Source organism: Hyposmocoma kahamanoa, unplaced genomic scaffold (genome assembly GCF_003589595.1).
Source record: "Hyposmocoma kahamanoa isolate Upper Pololo Valley unplaced genomic scaffold, ASM358959v1 62, whole genome shotgun sequence".
NCBI lineage: Eukaryota > Metazoa > Arthropoda > Insecta > Lepidoptera > Cosmopterigidae > Hyposmocoma > Hyposmocoma kahamanoa.
In genome coordinates, this window is record NW_020653850.1 from 11,652,480 (window position 1) to 11,677,626 (window position 25,147).

General features: G+C 36.4%; 1 protein-coding gene across 4 annotated transcripts in view; it reads right to left on the bottom strand.

The window, feature by feature from the left end:
- Positions 1-25,147, bottom strand: part of LOC113229521 (proto-oncogene tyrosine-protein kinase ROS) — a 35,537-nt gene that overhangs the window by 2,322 nt on the left and 8,068 nt on the right. For 2 of the 4 annotated variants that reach the window (XM_026463145.1, XM_026463144.1), the window contains exons 3-32: positions 11,435-11,494; positions 11,262-11,352; positions 10,944-11,164; positions 10,586-10,834; positions 10,143-10,290; positions 9,950-10,069; positions 9,531-9,864; positions 8,833-9,447; positions 8,635-8,729; positions 8,412-8,550; positions 8,118-8,319; positions 7,831-8,020; positions 7,640-7,758; positions 7,312-7,507; positions 7,075-7,241; positions 6,806-6,993; positions 6,509-6,722; positions 5,679-5,948; positions 5,380-5,585; positions 4,479-5,299; positions 4,255-4,395; positions 3,816-4,050; positions 3,518-3,723; positions 3,298-3,433; positions 2,793-2,920; positions 2,491-2,706; positions 2,277-2,416; positions 1,357-1,716; positions 209-428; positions 22-119 (exon numbers count right to left, since the gene is read on the bottom strand). In XM_026463145.1, the coding sequence (XP_026318930.1) occupies positions 22-119; positions 209-428; positions 1,357-1,716; positions 2,277-2,416; positions 2,491-2,706; positions 2,793-2,920; positions 3,298-3,433; positions 3,518-3,723; positions 3,816-4,050; positions 4,255-4,395; positions 4,479-5,299; positions 5,380-5,585; positions 5,679-5,948; positions 6,509-6,722; positions 6,806-6,993; positions 7,075-7,241; positions 7,312-7,507; positions 7,640-7,758; positions 7,831-8,020; positions 8,118-8,319; positions 8,412-8,550; positions 8,635-8,729; positions 8,833-9,447; positions 9,531-9,864; positions 9,950-10,069; positions 10,143-10,290; positions 10,586-10,834; positions 10,944-11,164; positions 11,262-11,352; positions 11,435-11,494 (6,525 nt within the window). Of the gene's footprint in view, positions 1-21; positions 120-208; positions 429-1,356; positions 1,717-2,276; positions 2,417-2,490; positions 2,707-2,792; positions 2,921-3,297; positions 3,434-3,517; positions 3,724-3,815; positions 4,051-4,254; positions 4,396-4,478; positions 5,300-5,379; positions 5,586-5,678; positions 5,949-6,508; positions 6,723-6,805; positions 6,994-7,074; positions 7,242-7,311; positions 7,508-7,639; positions 7,759-7,830; positions 8,021-8,117; positions 8,320-8,411; positions 8,551-8,634; positions 8,730-8,832; positions 9,448-9,530; positions 9,865-9,949; positions 10,070-10,142; positions 10,291-10,585; positions 10,835-10,943; positions 11,165-11,261; positions 11,353-11,434; positions 11,495-25,147 lie in introns of those variants that run through there. The other 2 variants (XM_026463146.1, XM_026463147.1) reach the window with 2 other exon arrangements.

Below are 25,147 nucleotides of genomic sequence, written 5' to 3' on the forward strand. Positions count from 1 at the left end.
ATCACACTAGTTAGTACGTACCTCCCAACAGAGTACTCCCCAAGCCCATACATCAGATTGACATGAGAAAACCCCGTCTACTAAACATTCTACTGCCATCCACCGAACTGGTAACAATCCTGAAAAATATTTATAATAAATGATCGAATTAGTGGTATGCATAAGCGCTCAGATGTATTCGAAACGAGATGCACCAATATCGCTTTACCTTCTCCTTCTTTCCTATAGTAATCGTTTTTGTAAATATCTCTTGCTAATCCAAAATCTCCAATTTTAACAACTCTTCCGTTAGCACGGTGCGCGACCAAACAATTGCGGCACGCCAAGTCTCTGTGTACGAAATGCATTTCTTCCAAATACCGACATCCTTTGGTTACATCTACGCACATGTTTAGCAAGTCCAGTAACGTTAGCGACTCAGGAGTATACTAAAAGTTAGAGAAAAGGTAATATTTTGTTAAATAGGGATACATTTCAGCTCATAATCAAACCTACTCAAAGATAACAAACAACAGCAAATAAATAATTTTAAGTTAGTATGTGGAAATGATAAGCTATTTTTTTCCGGATCATAATCGCGTATGCTTGTTGTTTCATGGTCAACGGTGATCATAGGACATGTAGAGCCTCAAACGTTGGTTTGTTTGAAAAAATAATTTTAAATTCACGAAAACAATTTTGTGCTTCCCAGTACCTGTTAACGATGGATTGCACACATTTTATATAATTTTTTTTGCTTATTTACTTTTTTTGCCTAAGATGTTCGTTGTTATTACTACGAGCACCAATTTCTATAACCAGAAGTATTCTGGAGCCAATACATTTTTAACCGACTTAAAAAAAGGAGGAGGTTCTCAATTTGACTTTTTTTGTATGTATGTTACGCGATAACTCTTTTTTGTTGGAAAGAGGGTACCTCAATAGTGGTCCCATTTAAATTTGAAGAACATATTCCACCTCTAAGGGTGGCAAACTAGGGGATGAATCCGGTTTCGCGCATTTTCTGGTATGTGATTTTAATAAAAATTGGAAAATACATGTAATTCCATGAACTTTTGAGGTCGGTTTTTTAAGCCTATGGGTTATTGTTAGGGTACGTACAGATCTGGCGAATGCGTTGCATGTGCGCCGATCGCGCTGGACGCGTGAAATGAAGTGTGTAATCACATCCCACGTGTACAGCTCGCGAGCCTTTCGCAATCGGGCGCATTCGCCTTACTGGACGTATAGATTTTAAACACAAATAACAGTGATATCGTGGTAAGACTAGTAATGCCAAATTGCTCTTGTTATATAATTCTTTTTTGTTCGATCATATGTCATCTATTGTAATAGACGAGAATATAAGTGACTTACTAGGGAAGCGCGTTTGGCTCTCAAGTAGCTAAGCAAGTCTCCGCCTTCCATGAGTTCCATGATAATATAATTTGGGTCGTTATCCAAGCACACTCCAAGTAGTCTTAAAATGTGTTCGTGTTTGAAGTTTGACATCAGTGCAGCTTCCTTCAAAAACTCAGCCTTTTCTTGTTCCGTGGCTCCTTTCCTTAAGGTCTTCACAGCAACTTTTGTTTCAATTGTGGTTCCGTTAATCTGTCGAGCGACACCTTCAAATACTTCCCCAAAAGCACCAGAACCGAGGAATTTTGTCAGTGTTATTTGCTCGCGTCGAATATGCGGTAGACTCGCCAGTTCGGCATCCGATGGACAATGCACTCCCTACAAAAATATCTCACATAAATTATCTTAAGAATATACAAATCTCGCTAAGTACGATTAGGACTCCCGTCTTGAGCGTTTTGTACTCAAGACCTCATTATGTCTTCCATAATCAGTTTAATTTTATCCCAAAAACGAAAAATTGAAACTTCGTTTAATAATTCTTGGAATATTCCTTCAATTTTTCTTAGTGTGTAAATAAGTTATTTCATGTGATACCACATTTGACTCAGGTTTCGAGCCACTCATTGTAGTCCTCAATTTAAAACTCTCCTACATTTCTTTTACCCAGGATATATGTGGGCAACCAGTTATAAGTAAGGGTCAAAAGCACGTTAAGCTTGACACTTAAGATTTAAATCCAACTCTACGCCGCTTACGATAAGAACGGTCCAAAGTACAAAGTGTCAAGATTGACGTGCTCTTGACTATACCTAACTGTGCGAAATTTCAAATCGAGGCCAAATGCCACTTGCAAACACCATGAAAGAGCACAATTTTTTTTTAAATCAAATAATGATGATCACAAATGGTTAAAATCTAATAAGCGGAATAATTACCTGGTTATAAAGTATATTAGTGGAATGTCTAATTGGGAGTTGTCGTAAAGTAGCTAGTTCTACATCAGGACCTCGTCTTGGCAGATTTGCTGTAGATTGACTTTCTTCTGCCGCCTTCTTTTTAGTACGATTATTGTACGCTGAAATGTTTCATTAGAGTTTATAATTAAATAATTTATAATATAAAGAATTTACAACAAATTAATTTACTAACTGTAGAACACAGCAGCGGCAACACACAAAACAAGTGCGGCTAAAGCTGCAACAGCAACAACCAACGCTGCAGGGTGAGGTGCCGCAGCGTATGCCAGTGGAGCAGCGTCCAATTCTGCTGCTGGAGACAGCCGGCTCCAGCCGTAACTGTTTCTCGCTTGCACTCTTGCAACGTATCCTTCCGATACATCGCCAGCACCAATTAACCAATACGCTTCTAAAAATCACAAAAACGTTGCAGTTGTTACGGAATTTTCATATCGTCACGGATAAAGTTACTTGCAATACTGGTGTATATCGTACCTGATCCGTTATGCAGAAGTTCTAGACCTTCACGTACCATAATAATTTTCGACTCCCTGTCCACGTCTGCTAGGAACTCTGCTGTCATTAAATTGCTCATGTTTTTGGTCGCATTATGATTTGTTGTTCTGAAATATTACCGAACCGATATTGTAGCATACGCTTTTGAACTGTTAGGCTCAATTTACATTGTAGCGGAACGGAATGGAAGCGAATTTTTGTAACGATATTGTACATAGCGTAATGAACTTTATGGTCAGTTGTATAATGTACAAACTAGATATGAGCCAAAAATCACGTCGCGCGTCTTCCGCGGAATTCTCGCGCGTTCACGCTGGAATGCTCGAGCATTTCAGCGACCGTGCGCGCCTTCACGCGCAGCGAGGCGAAATTGACGCTTCCATTCCATTTCGTTCCGCCGCAGTGTAAATTGAGCCTTATGATTTTTCCGGAAATAGATATGTAGATATATTTTAATATTTTATTACGATATTTAAAATCTCACTTTTGTCTAAGTCGCCCCCAAACTCTGTATTCCTCAATGGGAGCACCTCGACTATCCGGTTCTGTCCACCACACACGCAACACTCTATCACCAACGGCTTCTACTCGTAATTGCCCTGGAGCCGCTGGTGTATCTCCTATAAAAAGTAAGGTAGAATAGCGTGTTAACATTGTTGACGATATGAAGAAAATTAAAAAAGAAACCAGAATACTAATACTACCTTGGGTTTCATAAACGAAACGATCATCATGTGGCCAGAAGAAAAATGGAGCTTTGCTTACGTACTGCAGACGTAGGCGAAAGCGATATATAGTCTTTGGATTCAGATTACTTGCCGTCCATTCTCCTCTACCGTTGTGAACGCAATGCTTCCAGTTCTCATTTAATGCTCGTACGTCAGCATCGCTGCTGTACTCCAATAGATATCTATAATTTTTTAGAACCAATTAATTAATTTTATAATTGGTGAAGCTTCAGAACCGATCTTATGCACGTCGATGACTTGCTGGTTTACTTACTGATGTAAGTGATACGACGTAGGTGGCGGCCAATACAGTTGAATTGAATACGCTGTGACATTTTTAAGCGCAAGCGGGGCGGGCAACGGATAAGTACGAAGAGTTAGTGATTTAGAATCGGCCCACACAGTACTGTAGTTAGACCGTGCTCGCACCCAAACTGTGTACAGTGTACTAGGAGAAAGACGGGTCATATTTGCGATTCTGCCCTCTGTTACTTCAAACGTGTTGTGTTCTGTAACATAATGTACAGGGTCAAAAGCACGTCAAGCTTGACACATAAGGTTTAAATTCATGTTTATGACGCATGCGTTATGAAAGGTCCAAAATCCAAAGAGTTCATTTTCATGTGCTCTTGAATATATTATTACTTAAAGTCGCAAAGAGAAATCAAATATTTTCATAATGATTGTTGTGGAATATAAATTGATTTATATACCTTTGAATTTATGTAGTTGTGAAGGAGTATCGTCAGTTCTCCAGTGTAATTCATACCACAATCCATGCTCTGGTGTCCATTCAATACGAGCTAACACTGGACTTAGCACAGTGAACTTTACGTCTTTTGGAGCTTTTGGTGCTGAAATAATTATTGACGATGGATTAGTGAGACATTTAAAAAAATGCAATAAGACAGTCGATCATCACTATTAAGTAGTTTACCTTCTGAAGCTGTATGTAACACGAAAGCAGGCCCAACAATAGGATGGATTTCGTGAAGTTTTGCATAGTAATTGGTTGCTTCAACTACAACGGTATAATTTGTAAATGGTTTCAATTCTTTTAAGACTACTTGTGTATTAGTAGTCGTAACAAAATTACATGATGCTCTGTCGCACCCGGTTGAGTCTTTATCTTGAGATTTGTTATAGAAAACTGTAAATTTTGTTGCTGGCATTTCATACTCCAATGCTTCACAGGCTTTGGGTTTGCCAACGTGAGGCAATTGTAAGGTAATACTGTTCGCTGAGGTAGACAACATTTGAGGCAGAAGGTTCTGTGTTTCGGGATATAAACAATGTCTCGGCGGATACATCTGATTTCTTGGGTCCAGTGCCACTATTTTGTACCCGTGTGACACTTTTACTTGTTCCACCTTGCTAACGTTGTTTTTGTTTGTGTAATAAATTATTCTTTCTGTGGAATTGAACCAGTAAATGTATTTGCTATCTACTGTTATCGACGTGGGTATGAACCCGTACTTTCCCGTCGTGTTTCCTACTACTCTACATCTACAGCCATCCATATCGGCTGCTATAATTTGTTTGACCCAAGGATCTACCCAGAAAAGTTGATAATTTTGAGTCGTCATATCAATAACAAACGGTCTTGCTACTTGAGGGTTTTCAGGACAATTGCATTCTTCTCGTGAATCGTGGTCTGTGGTATGGTTAAAGAAGTTTCTTATGTTCGAACCGTCTATTTTTGATGTTACTAAATTGCCGAGTTCTGGATGTATGCTTGCCTCATACCAATATAAAGAACTGGAATAAGAAAAATGTTGGTGTAGTATTTTTACTATTTTTGATATATCTTAAAACTATAAGATGTAGATCAAATTTACCGTTGCAGTGGTGCGATTTGTAAACTGTAGATCGGTTGTCGTCTAGCAAATATTTTTCTAGTTTGAGGAGATGTGTTCGGTACACTTAAATCGGCTCTGTAAGCTACGAATGACTCTATTGATGACATTTCCAATTGCGTCCAATACACTGATCGCCCAACCCAGTCTACGCATATGCTCGTCGCTGAATCTGTTACAGATACCAGCTGTGAACAAAAATAATGATGGTCTGTAGTCTGTAATATTAACGAAAATTTCGATTTTGGATATTTCATATTAATATTAGATAAGTTTCACACCTTATAGTTCCCAGTGCCGTTCATCCTGGATGAAAAGATTTCCTCTAAATTGTTAATCCAATACACAATATTCTCCTCTATAGAAACCGTAAAATCTATCGGTATGCCAGTGCTTTTTGGTATAATTTCGCTTTCCCCTGAGTCCAGATCGATAATTTTTATAGATTCTTGCGATGACATCATGACTTTTGGTATGGGATTCACATCATCGGAAGAGGACGATACTGTCAGTGAATATTGACCATATCCTGCGTCAGTGTAAGCGCGAACCTGGAAGAACCAATGATTTATCAAAGTATACATATAAGTAAATATTTTGCTTGCTTATTTGGTTTTTGGTACAGGGTCTGGCACGGTATGCTAGAAGACGTCGGTTCGAATCCGGCCGGATCGAAGGAATTTTTTCTGAGTGTTTTAATAATTATATGTATTAATAATTATAACAAACTAGTGTAGTAATTTCACAAAAAATAATTCAATATCAATTCAATAAAAATTCGACATCCCTCGCCAGGGCCGGTAGCTGTAAAGATATTTAACTGGGTGGAAAAACTTTCATAGATTTCTCATAGATGGCGCTACGACTAAAAAGTTGTTAAAAAACCAAATACAAAGGACACGACAACAAGCAAATAGAAAAATTCGTGAGGTCCGCTGGTTCGTTCCGTGGCTTAGTTGGTATAGCGTCTGCCACGGTAGTATGCTAGAAGACGTCTGTTCAAATCCGGCCGGATCGAAGGAACTTTTCTGAGTGTTCGATCTTTGTGTTAATAATTACATAAGTAAATATTATATTTGTCGTACAAATATAATTTGTAACAGTTACTAACTCGGAAATAATAAATAGAACCGTTGACAAGATCTCGAAGCATGAGCTGCGTATGCGTCGGAGATAAACGGGCGTCAGCGCATGCAGACGACTTTACGGGATCTCGCATTTTTTCTTTAACAGGTTGTGACCAGCACTGGACTTCGTAGCCTCGCGTGATTCCATTCGGGTTAGATGGTGGCTCCCATCGAAATATAGCTGTTAGCGGACCGTCACTGAAAGATAAAAATAATCTCAATCAATCTATCCACTACACGCACATGTACAATATTCACAACCAATAGAATAATTATAATACCTTTGCACATGCTGCATATAAACCCTCGGTTTACGAGGTGCAGAAGGCACAGCCTGAGGTGAACGAAGCTGTGCACGTGCCGCCGCTCCACCTCCCCAATGCGTGTGCGCTCGTACCGTTACGTCCATAGTGCTATAAGGTGCCACTGTACGCTCTTGTACTTCCACCCAAGGTGCATCCACAGTTCTCTGCAAATTATTGACCCATTACTATCGGTTATATCCTTGTTTATAACCTAACATTCGTTTAGTCCCAAAATGAATACGTACTTCGATCTTATATTGCCCATGAAAATGCAAGCTGACGTCATAATAAACCCGACTGTCGTTAATATTCACTCGCGTTGCTGGAGCCCATGTTACATTGAAATCGTTCCACATGCCGACTACTATTATAGAAGAGGAGTTAATCATCTCGGGTATAGCTATGAGAGATTCTGAAACAGTTATACAAAATAATGAGTATCATTGCAGAAATAAGGCAAGTATGAATTATTTTATATTTACCACTGTTGTCGTGAAGAGCGGGATTTCTAACCGCAACGTTGTGCACTCTAGGGACTAAATCTGCTGTATATTGACCCGCTAAATCTGAGACCACTGCCCGGGATGCGTCCTGAATCCAAACGAGGCGCCCGCTAAAGTAGCATAAGGGACCTAATGTTGCTGTGCCTTGTAAACTTTTCACTAGCGAACCGGATATCTAAAAAAATAATATGATATAACAACAAGTCAGCTATTCACAATAAAGAACAAGAACAAAAACATCACCAACTATGCTAGGTTTGTAAAAATATCAATTAGGTATTAGTATGAAATTGCAAAACATTGATACCTCATAAATGCCATGGGAAATTTGATCGGCTGTTGGTGCTCTGTGTAACTCTGAACCATCATAACTTCTAACCATCCAGTACAACCATTTGTTCTCTAAATCTGTGGTAAGTCCCATAACTATAACAAAATGTAATGTTAAAATTTAATCAACAGAAGGCTATGTATGTAATTGTTTAGTCCTAAATTTACCTTGTTTTCCACTGAATAATTGTGCAGGAAAGTAGACCATTTTGTTCTCGCCATTCAATCGCGCAGCTTCAACAGCATGACCTGTATTCCAGTAGATGTACGCACCTAAAGAATCTATTGTCAATTCTTTTGCCACAGTCACTATAGGCACGGGTTCACGATTGCTTCCATCAAAATTTCCTCGTGTTATCTGCAAAAACAAAACAATTTATCGACGTATCACCACTAGGGAAAAATTTATTCTATAGATATCAATTTTACTTAGGTGTATAAATTATACAACTCACCAGTTGTTGTTTAGGATTAGACCAATAGATTTTCTTGCCAACCCAATCTACTGCCAAACTGCCTACGTTTTCCATATTTGACATCATTCCCTTTTCTAACGAGGTGATGTTGAACCACATCACGGTGGAAACGTTGGTTACTAAATAAAGCTTGTCACGATACCAAGAAATGTCAGTTATGTAAACATTTTTTAAATCCATACTGTAATAAAATTTATAATTTTTTATTTTCCTGTGATGTATTTGCGTGTTTCTAAGCTTAAATTTAATTTGTTTAGCTAAGTAGGACATTACCTGTCAATCAATGTTTTTACATTTTCTCCCGTCAAATCAGTTTGCAATAGTCCATCAGGTCCGGACCAAACTAATGTGCTGCTTCTAGTTGTAGCTGTGGAAGCCAAAGTCTTTCCCACAAATTGTGAGGACCATGGACCTAATGGAGAAAGTATTGTAGTTAATATTTTTGTTTCTTGTCTACACGCACTACTCGTTTTTAACATGGGCATTACTGACTTACCTGAATCCGATTTAGTGACGGCTGCTACCCTTACGGTGTAAACAGTATCATGTTCTAGATTGTTGACAGTATAACTTGACTCATTAATGTTTTTGCTGAAAAAATGCAATAAATACTATTAGTATTGTATTTAGTTTAGTGGAATATATCACGCAGTTTTCGTATTATAATTGACCAAAATATAATTTTAAAACTCACATATCTATTGTTTCTCCCCGGGCTTGATGTGTTAATTGGAGATGAAATGTCCATTGCTGCCAAGCGCCAGTTCCTTGATGACCTAAGAGATGAGGAGGAGACCAGGACACTTTTGCACGATCCACACCCATAACACTTTGTACTCCTATCGGCGGATTTACAGGGACAGGAATTGGCTGGCAACTTTTAATCGCGACTAATACTTGACTGGTATCGACTATTCTTGTTTTAGGAAGTGGATACTCGTTATGAAAATAACTGTCGCTTTGAGCGTGGTATTCTTCCGTTAACATTTCTCTTCCGTTTGTCCAATAAAAAAGTCCTCCTGCAAAAGCTATCGATCGTGTCGACTGAAACATTGGTTTTTGTGTATTTCTCCTGAAATCTGTGACTTCACGGCCGTCTAAGGATACGGAGAGCACTGTGTTATTTAACACATGTACTATAAGTAATCTGAAGTCGGCATGGTCTACGGTAAAAGCACCAAGATGAGGGTCTCTAACGATGAGTTCTGGAGGGGCATCGTGCCGAACACCATTTGAAATATTTGCGAGGTCTAATCTGTATAAACCGCCTCCACCGCGATCGGAACCACGAAGAGCCCAAAACAAGTATCTGAAAAGAATATTTGTAACTGTTAATGCTAGTCAATTATATATACTGCCACCATAGCTTACATTGTTGCAAATTAAACTTACCCGTTATAGGCGTCCACTTCAAAATGAATAGGTCGAGAATGGAAGTAACCCGATAACGCCACAACCTGATTTTTCCCATCAAAATCGTATCGTAGTATTTCCCAATTCGGATACGTTACACTTGAATTTCCATCGTCTCTTCTGTAATATACTTGTCCGAGAACATACAAGTGACGATTTAGCCAATCGACAGATAAATCCAAAGGCTGGTAAGATATGTTGTGTGGAGTGAGAATGGCTTCTGAAGAGCTCTTTTTTGATAAACTGCTGCGATATACGTAACGATTCGAAACGGAAACAAAGAGTGAGTCACTGCTCACATCGAGACCAACTCCTGGAATTCGAACAAGATCGTATTTGAATTAGTTATTTTAACTTCTTTACAAATGTTATTCTTCAGGTTTAAAATATTTACTTACCAGTGATTTTATGTTCAGTGCTGTAAAGCTCGACGGGATCAGAAAGCATATCATTGGCGGCCGCTGCCAACACATTTTGTTCTCCCCCCAGAATTAAAATAGGTTGTTGACTAGGTACGGCTAAAAACATTTAATTCAATTAATATTACAAATTAAAATCAAAATTTGAGACAAATGGTAATCGTCGACTTACATATTGGTAAAGGCGGAGTTGAGATTTTTACATAAGATTCTGGTCCTACGCCGACTGCGTTTCTCATTGCTACTGATACTTCATACTCCCTTGCAGGAGCTAGGTTTTGGAACATGTAAAACAGCGTATTGTTGGAGGCTGGCATTTCCTAAAAAAATAACATGTTCTAAAAGTAAATAATTTTAAATTTATGATTTTGAAATACGATTATGAATACAAAGATCGAACACTCAGAAAATGTTTTTTTCGTCGACTCGGTGGGACATGAACCCACGTCTATGCTGCACCGTAGCATTGCTCTTACCAACTGAACCACGGACTGACTGAGTCGAAGAAAATTTTTCTGTGTATTCCATCTTTGTATTCATAATTATAACAAAACTAGAGTTATTTCACAAAAAATCGCGATAAATAAATGTTAAAATATGTTTAAAGAATTTTACCTCTAAAGCGTCAATAGTATTGGGTTGCGTGTCAGTCAGTCTAAGGACATAAGATATCAGCGGGCCGTTAGGAAACTGCCCTGGTTCCCAAGAAATCGCAACACGCGTTGGATCCGGTGCTGCAGCTCGCAATGCTACGGGAGTTGAGCTAGGTTTGCCGCTTTCTAGAGTAGAGATAACTACCGAAGGTGCTGAATTCACTGGCTCCCCGGTACCTCCACGGCCTGAGAGAAATATGGCTACTCGGAACTGAAAACCATAGCATAAAACCATAAGTTAACAGTCCAAGGATTATTTTGACATGGGGATTATTATAGTAATAATATGAAAAATGTTTTGATAAGGCTGAATAACTCACTCTATATTTGGTGTATGGCTGAAGATTTTCCACGTAAATAATAGATCTGTTAGAATGACTGATATTAGAATAATATTGCCAAGTGCCTGGCAGTTCTTCATACCGCCATTGCACTAAATAATTGATATTTCCTAAGTTAGGCGCTTCCCAGAACAGTGATAATGAGGTAGCTGTCAAACTGTCCGCTACAAGAGCTGGTGCATTTGGTGTTCCAATCAAGTCTGAAAATCAAATACAAGTCATTAAAATAGTAGACAGTTAACATGGACGTGTTAACAAATATGAACATGTTGACATTCGAAATCCTCATCAAATCACCTCTTAACTTCTGAAAGTAGGTATTAAGAGCTTCATTGCATCCCATCACACAGTATAATTCTCTTGAGAAAACAGTCTCTGAAGTCACATTCTGGAAATAAATGTTTAGAAGTGAACAAACGTGTAGGTACAACACCGAGAACAACTAACTTTATTAAGTTATTTTAACTTACGCATACTGCTTGACACGAATCGATAAGGCCCAGTTTCCAAATGCTGCATCCTATTTTACACTGTAAAGAAAAAAAGGTAGACGTTATTACCTTGTAAAGAATGAATTTATTTAATTAGGCACAATGAACATGGTACAATGGTACAATGAACGAAGGACGATCGAAATTGATATCGCGCAGGTAGAGCTAGAAAAATGTGAGAAAGAGTTGCCTGCTAAAAAAGAACTACTAATGCGTAGACCGCCATGACATCGTTTCGTATTTATATAGCTGTTAGTTATATAAATATTATTTCCTAAGTTATGAATTAAAATAAATTACATATTTTCATTTCATTTCATCTAATTTATAAAACCGTATACAAAACGCGTAGATAACATTATGTAAATTTCTAAAAGGCGATGACAAGATATTGTCCATACTTTACATCAATTAGTGTTTAATGGTGCGGGCTCTGATCTAATTATCTAGTCTCCGTTTGCTCAACAACATCATCTGTTTAATACAATTACATTATAATTGAATCTAATTTGAATGCATTATGTAAATTTACAAATATCCTTCAAAAGTTTCAAAGTGTCTTGTTTTGGTTTTTATTTCTTTTATGCTTTCATGTTCTATTGAGTTTGTTTACCCGTCTTACACATGTGCGTCTAGTGAGTTGCTTTCGAAGGTAAACAATTTATTGCAAGGGATAGCAGTCCTATTTTAAGTGTATGAATAGTACCGTTTGCCTGTCTCTTGTCATTATCAATGCGCATGTTTATCTGCTACAATTATGTATATCTGTACTGAGGTTCACATTCAGCCATTTTAACGGATTTCTACGGTTCGATGACGTCTTGCACGGGGTGGTGACTTTGTGAAACTAACCGGAAGACGCAGGTGCTTGAGCTTGTAGAGACGCACCCTTCTTATTTTAACTGAATCTGTGGTGTCGTTTGCATTATTTTAGATAGAAAAGTTTTAATTGCAAGTGGTATGATATTGTAGACATGTATAATTTATTATTAATTCTTAATTATTCATCATAGCGTGTTCAAAATTAGGCAAGTTCACACACATTAACGTCTCTGTGGGTGTCCTTCGCTCTAATAATGAAGTTATCGGCGCACTGTCACCGAGCCATTATTCAATTGCCCACTATCAGAATAAATACGTTTGTTATAATTTGGTACAATTACAAATTGAATAGGTTCGATTTCAACATTATGATAATACAATATAAACTGCTGTATTTGGAAGATCACCTCAAATCATGGTATAAGTGCACTATCGCATATTGTTACATCATATGTAACAATAACTTCTCATAGAAGAAAAACATTTATTTTGTCCACAAATGACACCACAGAAAGATAGAAGAGAAAAGATAACAAAAATTTTGTGCTATATTTTGACTGCAATGTTATATATTGTAGATATGATTATATGAATTACCTCAGTAATTCACTACAGAGAGTGCCATTCAGATGATGACAATGCGCGGAACAATTAAAAAGGACATGCGCATGAGTGTGCGCGCGATCTGTGCCGCTGTTTCGGGAGAATAATTGCGGGTCGCGGCCTCGGCGCCCGCGCTTCCATCAGCTAACTGGGACACTCCATTATCTCGCGACGGGTTAGTTATCCTTTCTTTACAATTTAAATCTTTAATAATTTCATAGTACATGTTAAACTAAATAAAATAGGCACGGAAATGAGTGTAAATTACACAACTATGTAGGTAACTACTCATGGGTGTATTTAAGAAATTATTATGCCTAATGGCTTAATTTGGTACCAGTTATGTAACAAATTAGAGAGATAGATAGAAAATACTCTATTGTTAGCACCACTTACATAGAAAGATAGAAATTACTAAGCAGAGAAAATATCTACGAAATGATAAGCAGAACTGCAGTCACAAACAGTGTCGAAGTTCATTTGCTTATTGCTCAAAATCTTAACACCGATAAAACACATAGTAGTAAATCTCATTGAAAGCCGAGTTTGTTAAACATCAAACAGGTCAATGGGATCATTTGATCAATTATGGCGTGTCATGTCACCAATTCACCATCCCTGGTTAACGCGGTCCTTCCGCCTATGGCTGTCACAACACCACGCCCGCCGCACCCTCTAATTCATTGTGCATCTCTAACAGACGTTCTCATTCCTCAGCGTACCACTTGTCAATCAATATTACGGACTGATGCTTATCGTCTAGTTTTAAAATTATAACATTTCTCATCCTTGATATTGTTAACGGACGTTTCAATTTAGGTTACAGGCTTCATCAGTTGATTTCGTAGAGTTAGTTTCTTCGTTACGGTGTATGTTAAAAAAGTAAGAATTGTCAATAATGTCTTAACTTTTATATTGATGGATATTTGTAATAATCTCTGAGGGCTCTACACATGTATAAATAAGCATTAAAAGAGAAAACACCACGTGCCACCACTCCAAAAACTGTCACGAACATACCATAAAGCTAATAAAACAACGAAGTAAATGAGTGTCTAATTAGCCAGCATCCTGTCTCGTGGCGGAATAATAACAAAACAATAGCTTCGTTCGGTTATTAAAGTCCCTGTTGCTCGTTGTTGGGGCGATTTCGGAAACGCGCTCGGAAGTCCAATTGGGAGCGCAGGCGCACGCCGGATGCAGCGCGATGTGAAAGTGAATTGTTGTGTACTTGTAGCAGTAGTGTTGTTTCTGAGCAGACATTAAAATTGCAGAGATGTGTCATATCACATATCATGTTCAAGATATATAACTTTAAATTAAAATATGTCATTTACTATTATTATACCACTCATATAATGGTATAATAAATTTGTTTAAGTAAGAGCAACTGTAGAGTTTTTTCCACTAACAGTTAACCCATGACTCGACCTGACATTCAGTATCTGCTTGCGCACATACAAGTACCTAATATCGATGACTTAGTTTCGGGCGTGTGTATCCATTTTAATTCACAAACAATTAATTACTCGTCTGCATGACAGTAAGTCATAAATGATTTGTAAGTTGGCGCCAACGAAACGATCAATTTGCTGTTTTTCTAACTCTGTTACTGACCTCTGATAAACTTTAATGATAATTTTATAAATTGTTTAGCAACAGTTTATGTATTTTACTCGTGGTGATCATATCTGTGTACTGTGGGAAATGCGTGATATTGTTTTTACAATTTTCACAAACATTTATATAAGTGGGGCGGATAATGCCACTATTGTCACTATACATGTTATAGTTTTCTCTTATGGATGAGCACAGACACACGCGGGTTAAAATTAATTTAATAATTTTCGAAAGTTTTTTCATATCCCCGCCTTGCATACCAAATGCATTGTAGAAGTCTTGACAGTCGTCTTCACAATGTCACAAACTGATTTATATTTTCCATCCTGTAATGGAAGGATTTATAGGACAATGTATTCGCTTCTACAATAAGATTCCATTTCACATTAAAAATTTGCTAATCACGAGGTTTAAAACTATGGTGAAACAAAAACTGTACACTACCTAAAGGTTAAGTATTTTATACAGCTTTTCCGTACTTGGATGGCAAATATTCGTAATAGCGACCAGTTTATGACGTTTATGATCTACATGTTTGAAATAAATATTGTAAATGATAAATATGTACAAATGTTTATTTACAAAGTGCCAACTCTCTCTCGAGTTTCTTGCTTATTCTTCTCCGGGGAATTTGCCTTACGAATGAGCAGTATAATTTAATTAAAATGACGATTTCAAATGTAAGTACTTTGCTTACTTATGAAATAAAGATAATTTGTATTTGACTTAGCTAAAATATTTCAGGCCTAACCTATACTTTTTAGACCTTTCAGAGATTTCTTAGATAGGTACTTTATAACATATTAAGTATAAATAAAAATAAAATGAAGTTATTGCTACCCACTGTTTTATATCCATGCCTCTACGAGGATTCATATTCCACATAATTCCATGCACGTATAATAAGCAGGAACATAGCAATCCAGGTATAGTCGCTTTAACAAATTGAAAATTGTGTGCGTGATGACAATGAATAAGTCCTTGAACTCTTCACAATGGCTGCTGCGCTGTTGCGCGCACTGAAAGCATCAATGATTGAACTGAAGTTTCGAAACGGAATTCTAACTTCTGCATGTTCTTTTACAAAGGGACCAAATGTACGTGTCCAGGTCACGCGCTGGCCCACGCCAATCACTTGACTATGACAATTGGATAATGTGCAGCCAAATTGGGGCCCACCGGCGTGCTTCCCGTCGCCTCTCTCGAGGACTCTCATCTGCTCTCAACTGAATAGTTCTCTGGTTAGCCTCTTCCAGCCAATGGTATATACTACTGTAGAGATTGAACTGCATTAGAAACACAAAAAACGTTCATCGTTCAATGTTACGTATGTAGCTATTGAAGCTACCTAAGTGTACTCTAATTTATGTATTTCGGTGGAAGGAGTTATATAGAGGATATTATAATTTAACTGGCCTGGAGGGTTGATTCAGTTCTATATTCTATTTTTGCTATTTATCGCTGTTAACTGGCCAATAAACGAACAATAAATCAAAATACTTCGCAGTGGCTGAGTGCGTCAAGAGGCTGGACGGACGTGAGGGGTGGGAAGGGGATAATGGGTAGCGGGGAGAAGAGGCGAATTGTTGAATGGGCGCAGCACAATCGTAACTCGGGGAACGGTTCTAATGAGGAAATAGGAATTAACCGCCGACGAAGCACAATGCAGTTCTTTATGGTAACTTTAACTCTTCAATATTAATGTTGTAATTTTTAGGGTTCAGTAGTCAAACTAGGAAGCCCTATAATTTAGTCGCTTCTGTCTTCCTGTTTATATGTGTAGGATTTGTAATCACTCGTTTATGTATCTACTGTCATGGGAATTTTAATGTGAAGATGAATGAGTTTTAAATTACTCAAAAACAGAAATTAAGCATAGGTAATAATTTACATTAACCCAGGGAGTGAAATGTCGTTAGCGAGGTAATACAAACAACAAAAGTGTATTGCTTGATGTGCTGTTGATTGGAGCTTTTGAGGTATTCGCTGTTGTTACTGTTTTGACTTTGACTTTTTAGAGTTTTTGTGACCGTGTTAACGGAAGTTTATGTAGTTTTATTAATTAATGTATAGGTACTACTACTATTTCAATATAAACAAGTAAGTTCGCAAGAATTGTGAATTAAAGCTCTGAGTGGCACTGCAACTGTTATGAACAGGCGTGTAGCTCAGGCGCACGACTTATTCGTCCCGTCACTTGATATTATAAAAAAAAATCAACTTCTACATATCGTCTTAGTTTCCATAATCTAAGATATCGTCTGTTTCAAGGTGACATTGACATTTTCCACAAAAAGTCTTTAATTTATATAGCTATGATATGAAAATTACTGTCTTTCTGCACGTGAAGCGCTATAATAAAATACTTGAGTTTTTTCTGCAGAAAGATGGTGAATTTCTTACAACTGGTACATGATTTGGAGATTTTTTGTGGAAAAGTCACCTATGTGGTTTTATCTTTAAGCAGACGAAATAATCATTGAAAAACAAAACTTTTAGAATGAAAACGACCTAATTAAAAAATCAATAAAATGAGTTAATACCGTATGGCTTTACAATTCATTGTTCATAAGGTTGTTAATCTGGAACTGTCCCATTAAAGCTCGAATGACACAGACTCCACTACATGGGTTTCTTTCATTGTTTGAAATTCCACTCCCGCGTCGATATATAAAAGCCACATTTAAATGATCTGGTTCTGCAAAGACAACACGTCCCCACCATTGGCGAAACAATTAAGAATTAGCAATTGAGCCGTTTTGATTCCAAAAAACATCATTACTTTTTTACAAACGCTGCTTACTTTATTACTTAGCGGACTTTCTTTCATAATCAAAACGGATTAATCTTGATAAGGTCATAAATAACATCTTCCTTAGTTGGTGAAAATTAAAGGGACTTAATTCTTGTTAGGTTAAATGTTTAGTAGGTAAAAAAGTAATCTGAGAGCGACTAGTTTTTGTAAATTTACAAATATAATTGTTATATAGTATATATTGTTAAATATTAAAATATACAGAACCAATTTTTAAGATTATGTAGCAGAATGTTACAACAATATGTCCCAGAAGTAATAAAGCAACAAATTAAGTAATGTGAAAATGTCACAATTTCAAATCTTATTTCTATAACTGCCTCCGTGGCCGAACGGTTACCATACTGCCACGCAGAGGTCCTAGGTTCGATTCTTGGGCCGTGAGAAATATTTGTATGGCCTACATTTATTTAAAAGTTGGAATTTTGTGTTGGGTCACTTTCATTGTGTAGGTGCGATATGTATATTGAAATTCATAACAATTATCAGCTCACGAAATTAACTGCAAATTAGTAGTAGTTTAGGTACTCTTATCTACTTTCAGGAATCAAAGTAAAGTAGTCAATTAACATCAGGAAATGACAAGACTCATTCAGGGCCTAGGTCGCCACTTGGAAAGATGTTTGGGCGCAAGCTGTCTACAAATTGAGCTGTCTGAGACTTCGTTAACACTCGTCTATTTTTAGAAAAGGATAAGTACCGTATATATACATATATATATACATACATATATATATGTATATATATCTCTATATTTCTATGATTAGTACCAATGTCCTTTTTTGACTGTTTTGAAAACAGAATAGATATATCGAGTTTTTAGGTTTTCGCGATTGTTACACATAGTAAATGAAACATTTTTCGGATCTAACTACCTTATTTTTAATTTACCTAAAACAATACTTATTGCAATTTACGCTATATACCTGTAATTTGTAAAATATTTTAACAATATGCAGTTTTTACTAAATCATGTTTATAAAAGAAAAGGAAAAATAGATAAAATAAATAAATTACGAGTAGATAGTACTGTATGTAGTATTTTGTCTGCTTGGTATTTTTCATCACAGAACAATATGTAATATTATTTTGAAAACTACTAGATACCTACCGCACGTTTGCGTGGTATTCTAGATAACTTTAGTATATCTTTAGTTAGATAGGCGCTCTGAATTTGAGTTGCGGACACCAGACCGTTGAACCATACCATCACATGGTTAGAATAAAGAAGAGAGAATTGTCATTCTATGAAAAGAAATTAATTATTATAAGATATTTCACTATCACCATATTTCAGTTAGCAAGTTCCGCGCGCGTTCTCAGCAACTGTTAAATAAGTAGACATTTTTTCGTTTCTGTTTTTATTTTCTTTTATATTGTTAAATAATCAGACATAGTTACTATTTAATCTTAATATATTTCATTAAGTGTTTACAATGACAGCACGCGATTTTACCTGTAATTAACTGTTGCACTTAGCATTAAGGCAATATTGTATTTTCCTTGTAATAGTTTTAGTGTAAGCAATTGTTGGTGAACCTATAAAAAAATAAAAATGAAACGACCTTCATTAAATTAAAAATAATTTCGGCAGTAACTTGATTTAGTTCGGATACATAATACATAATTTATGATATAGGTCCTACGTGGTGTAAACTTCGTATTTATGAGATCTTAATGGTCAACTAAGATTTAGCATATAAAAAGATTCTAAAACAAAAATACAAACATAATCAGCGTTAATTAAAATTGTGAGGGCTGAGTCTTCATAAGGCGCATATTACAATTAAAGTATAATTGTTAATATTGCGTACACGCACGCTTTGTGCGTTTCATTGGAGAAAGTTCTCGTGTGACAGACAGTTCATATGGTATTCTTTCATAAGAGCTTGAAAGAATGAGTGCAATGTTAAAAAGAAAAAAAATAGCAAAGATTTTTAAAAGCTCAGTGCATTTAGGATTTCAAACTTCAATTGCAATTTTAGACATATTTTAGATTTATATAATTTAACATAACACACTTCGTGACATCAATTGTTTTGTTTAATTAATGATGTATACTAAGCCTTCTCTATTCAGTTATCAAAACTGCCTATGACATGAAAAGAAAAACTTTTTGTGAATTCCAGTAAGTCTTACTTTATTTCCTCTATCTACGTCCGACTTAATTTGACCCTTCAATCTGTAACGGCGCAAAGGTCGGCGTTAAACAGTATGTGGCCATTCAAAATATTCATGAGTGCACCTGATGCCAATGCCCGTTCTCATTCCATTCGTTAACGATATAAAAATCGTTGTTTTGACTGTTTTGCTCTACTGATCACGCGAATAAATTTAAATAACTTAACAACGATCATTAGAATTCCCACAGTACATATTTAGATTAAGTATACTAACGTGGTGTAATTATAATTTTTTCTTTACAAAGAGATGAGGAATGCCCGACAATGAGTTGTGTCAAGTTTGATACTGTATAATTCAAATAAAGTTATACAAATCTGGGCCGATATTGTTGTATCCTTATGAAATTTCCGATTATTTTTCGTTATCCACGATTGTATTTTATATGTAAAGCATACCTGCAGTAATAACACCATATTAACCCAATTATACAGTCAAACAGGATTTTTGAATTTTCACACATAAAATATGAATCTATCCATACCGTTCTACTTCCGTTACGTGATTGTTCATTTCCGAACGCAGAGAAGCGAAGCGCGCAGGGGGACTGAATTCCTCTACATTTACACGGTCATGGGCGTAACCACTATTGGAATTTTTAATATGCTTCATTTGATATAAGTATTTTTATTCTCCGTAATAAATTGGTAACTATTTTAACTTGTGCAAGGCATTACATGTGATTTATTTTACGTTGCAAAACCATAAATAGACTCGACTAAAAATATGCAATACAAGATGCCGAAACTGATATTATGCGTACTCTACACAACCTAAGTGCTCTCGGCTCTGGCTGTGCAACAGAGTGATCCAATTACTTTTATTTTAAACTCGTTGACGGTTCCGTGTGTCGTTTTTCAGCGTTCAAAGCCGCACCGGATACCTCATCTATACACACTGTACACGAAGTGCGCATGCAACTTTTATTCAACATTACGGTCTATAAAACGAATGAACTCTAAAATAGATCCGAGGGGAGCATGCTGGCAACTAGAAGCTTCCTTCCTGCGTCCATCCGGCGACGAGTCTCACGCGACCCCTGCCTCATGCCATGCTTATATACCATAGAAACGACACGGTGGTGGATGACCACCAACTATATACTGCAATCATAAGTACAAAGACCAACGGATGTGTCATTTTATCGTATGTAATGCGAGTGGCACATGTTAGCAGAAGAGTAAAAGTAAAGTTCTTTTGTTTTATTTAATAACAAGTGACGGGACGAACAAGTCGTGCGCCTGATGGTAAGCTACACATCTGTCCATAACAGTTGTAGTGCCATACAGAGCTCAAATCGCAAACATCTAAGGGGCTCTGCCGCTGCACCCTTCACCCAGAGACATTAAGTTGACTAGTCCCATGTGTCTGTAATTTTATCAGCACCTTTACCCTTCAAAACCGGAACACAATAATGCTGACATTACTGCTTGGCGGCAGAAATAGGTAAGGTGGCAATACTTCCCTCGACGAGGAGCTCTTCTGCTACTTTAAATATATAATAGTAATTTATTGAGAGGAGATTAATTTATACGAGGTTTAAAACTGTAGTGAAACAAAACTTAATTCTAAATGTTATTTATACAGCTTCTGCGTACTTGGATGACAAAATAACGTGATAGAGACCCGTTTATTATATGTAATATTCTCATATAATTGTGATATTCTCGGTCTAAGATGTTTGAAATAAATATTGTAAATGATAAATATAACATGTATTTAGAAAGAACAACCCTTAGAGTTCCTTGTTCATTCTTCTCAGGGGAATCTGCCTTGCGAATGAGCAGTAGAGTTTAATTTATGGCGATTTCAAGTATTACCTATGACATAAAGACGATATGACTTTGAGTGACAATTTGTCATACAGTACAGTACAAATTCTATGGAAGTTAACATTGATAAGACAGGTTGTCATACAAATAAGTATGGATATATCAAAACTGGAATACCAAGAAAACTTAACTACCAATGGGCGTTACACCGAGCATCAAATAAATGAGCTGTTAACAAGCGTGGTTAACAGGAACCAGTGTGAAAGTAAACAAAATATACCTCGATACGTTGCGTTGGATGCAGGGCTCACAGAGTGCATTTTGTGTACTACAGTACTTTTTCGATGTGATGAGTGATGTTAGCAGTAACCATAGGTATATGAATAAATGCAGTAACTTATGGTATACGAGTGAATATAGAGTGTTTTTTTGAATGGCACAGTATGGGGAAATCCGAAACCATAGAAGATACATGGGAACTATCTTATAAACCATAAAGATTATTTCTGAATTCAATTTTTTCGTCAAGCGTGAGTTGTTCATAAAAATGAATGAAATTGATCAAAATTTGTTTAGTACGGATCGACTCCCTTTTATGAATTAATCATTGTATGGGACGAAAAGAATCGAGACAGCAGAAGTTGGTCAAATTTCATAAAATGTTTTTCCTACAAAATTAATAAAATTGACAATGGTTATTTGTTATGCTAGGCTGCAAAGTTGTTGTTTGACACGAGTGATTGTATTGAAATCTAAGCAGGCGAAGGATTCCAAGATTGTTATTGTTCCAAAATGTTATATTATAAATTTTGTATGAAATTTTTTTTATTATTAAATTTGACCAACTTGTACTGTCCCAATTTTTTCTTCCAGTACAATGAAGTCATCCTTATAAGAAACTCTGTCTAAGCATTTATAAAAAAATAGTGAACTTTATTCATTTTGTATGAAAAAATATTTTATGAAATTTAATTAACTTCTGTGGTCCCGATTTTTCATCACATATGTATAATGAAATTATCCCTTCATGAAACTGATTCGATCAACACTAAAAAAATTTATTGATTTCATTAATTTTTATGGACAACTCACGCTTGGCGAAAAAATTGGCTGTGTCAAAATTGTTTTCACAAAAAAAAAACAAGACAGTTTTTTTATGTCGTATTAGCTTTTGCTCTCTTACTCTGGGAAATACCCAGCCGGCACTGGGAAGTACCCATATTAGAAAAACACTAAAAACTGACGAGCGACATAAAGCGCGAGATTTTTATGCAAGAATAGTAGTACCTATCTCGCGCTTTATGTCGCGCTCGCGTATATCGCGCACTGTCGTACTAGCTCTACAGGCCAAGATTCATTAACATTATACAGAGAACTCTGCATTTGTTTTTCTAATTTGCTGCACTCGGCTTTCGCAAACCTCTCTGCCTTTCTTCTTTCTCTAAATAAGAGTAACAAGAAAATTTTTACAGAGCTTTACTTAATTCTAAAAATCGATCAATTATGTTGAAAAGTACTGGTCAATCGTAAATTAACACATTCATTGTTTTCGATGATTTGCATTCTCTCCCCCACACGTCAACGTGACATTTATTAAGTATAGCCGTTATTTAAATGTAAAAGTTTACCGTAATTTGTTTTCTATTGCTTTTAACAAAAGCCCCATAATATTATGCCAAAATAATGAATAATGAAAACAAGTTAATTGAGCATTTTGAGGTCTTGGGTTTGTATATTGACTCGGAATTGGTGGGGTGCGTACCCGACTTGCCACTTAACCTTTTTTGCGCTCGCGCAGCGTCTGCGTTGGGGGCGTAAATTGGTTAGAACTGATAATTTTGACATTAAACAGTAGTTAACTGTCGAAGTTTGGCGGGAGCATGTCATTTTATGTCACTTTTTGTGCTCATTTTTGATAGATAACACAGATTTGTTGACTTTCTCATGGTTCTGGTTTTTGTTCACTAAAGTATTATTTATTTAAGAGTTCTTTAATACCAGTCCCTGCCATGGCATTTGAACAAGTAAATTAGAATAATATTTAAATTTCAAATCATGTTAAGGTTTTGTAGATAGGTAAAGCTTTTAGTAAAAATTAAATATCTGTCGAGTTCTTAGGTTTTTGCCATTGTTACACATAGGAAATGAAACTATTTTTAATTTAAAAATAAGGTATTTTAATTAATAACTTTTGTAACTATAGTGAAAAAATAAGGTAGTTTGCATTTAATATTAGACATAACTGGTTGATAACTTTACCACCTCAGTCAACCTTGACCATGGAACCTGTAAAGGGCCCGAAAGGTTGGTTTGTTTGAAAAAAAAACAAATATACGCGATTTAAATCCGGAAAAATAGTTTGATTAAATATCTGGTTCAAACACCTGATTTAAATAATAAAATCTTTTAAAAAATCAGTCGAAATGTACATTTTTAGAAGGTTTATATAATCAGTATAGTTTGTTTAACTTTTCTGGAGTAAAGATATAAAGAATTAATTATATAATTAATTATCAGAGGCTTTCGATACCGAGTGTACTGTAGTTAACACCAAAAGTAGAGTAGTGGAGAATCTTTTTAAGAAATTCCATAACGACACAAAACAAGTGAAACTCAAACATTGCAAGGACAAAATGTAAACCATAATGCAACAAAAGGACAAAAGTGTTGACGAAGGCACTTTGTTTGTTCGAACGGTCTAGTTCATATGAATTCGTCGAGGAGTTGTGGACACAAACAAGTTATGTTGACCCATTTTTTTAGTTGGTCCACACTTCACCCTGACTTCAGACATTAGCACTGAGATACTATAAATAAGTTTAAAGTACGTAATCTTAATGTTTACTTTGTCTGGTGTTTTGGAAACAGTATTCATTAAATTTAAATACCTACCTACATAATCGTGCAGGTCATATGTGATATCGTATTATTTTGCTTTGCTTTGCTTTTAATATAGATACTTAATGGCTAGCTTAATTTATTATTACTACACAGTAATTATTTTCGTATAGCAAAATTCGTCTGATTTGAGAACAATATTCGATGTTTTCGCTCAGATTAATTATTTTGTATGAGCTTTGATAACGTGATACTAATGCATTGCAAACGGCTCGAAATACTCGTTGTGTAGAAGCAAAGTGCATTTTTGATTTGCCTGATTCCGGAGTGGAATTTTTAACCCGACAAAATGTAGTTCGTGGACGACCAGAACTTAAGGTGAATAATGATGAGTTACGAAATTTTGTTGATGCCCCGCCGGTCCGTCGCGAACTATCAATGTGTTAACTGTATCCACGATATTGACCCTTTTGCGCAAAATTTATGAAAAATAAGTTCACCACACAAATTGCCAATGTCCCACGTAACCCACGTTGAAACTTGAACACATAAATCGATACAGAAATGAAGGAATTTTAGACCGTGTCTTTTAGATCTGGAACGAGCATGACAGTTGCTCCAGTGCCGGCTGGTTACGTATGGCAGAGGGTGTGTGGTGCACTGCACAGAGGCGTAGGGCCTTAGGGGGCGCCAAGCGCCGCTCGCGCCGCTCGTGACGCCTCCAAAGAGTCAGACTGCGTCATTCGCGGCGCAAGCGAAGTAAACGGGCTTCTACTTTCCCATCCCCACCTTACGGAGTTACTCTCCAAAGGAACTTTGTGAATTCTCTTTCCCCACTATTCTACCGTAAACGAATAAATGAGCATCCATCTGGATAATAGAAGTATTGACAGCGTCGATTATATTATAACATATTTAGATGAAATAAAGTTATTTTCAATAACACTTTTTTGCTTCAATTCTCCTTAGTGTGACAATTTTACACTTTAACCTCTATTATATATAGATACCTACACATTAATATGTGTAGGTATCTATATA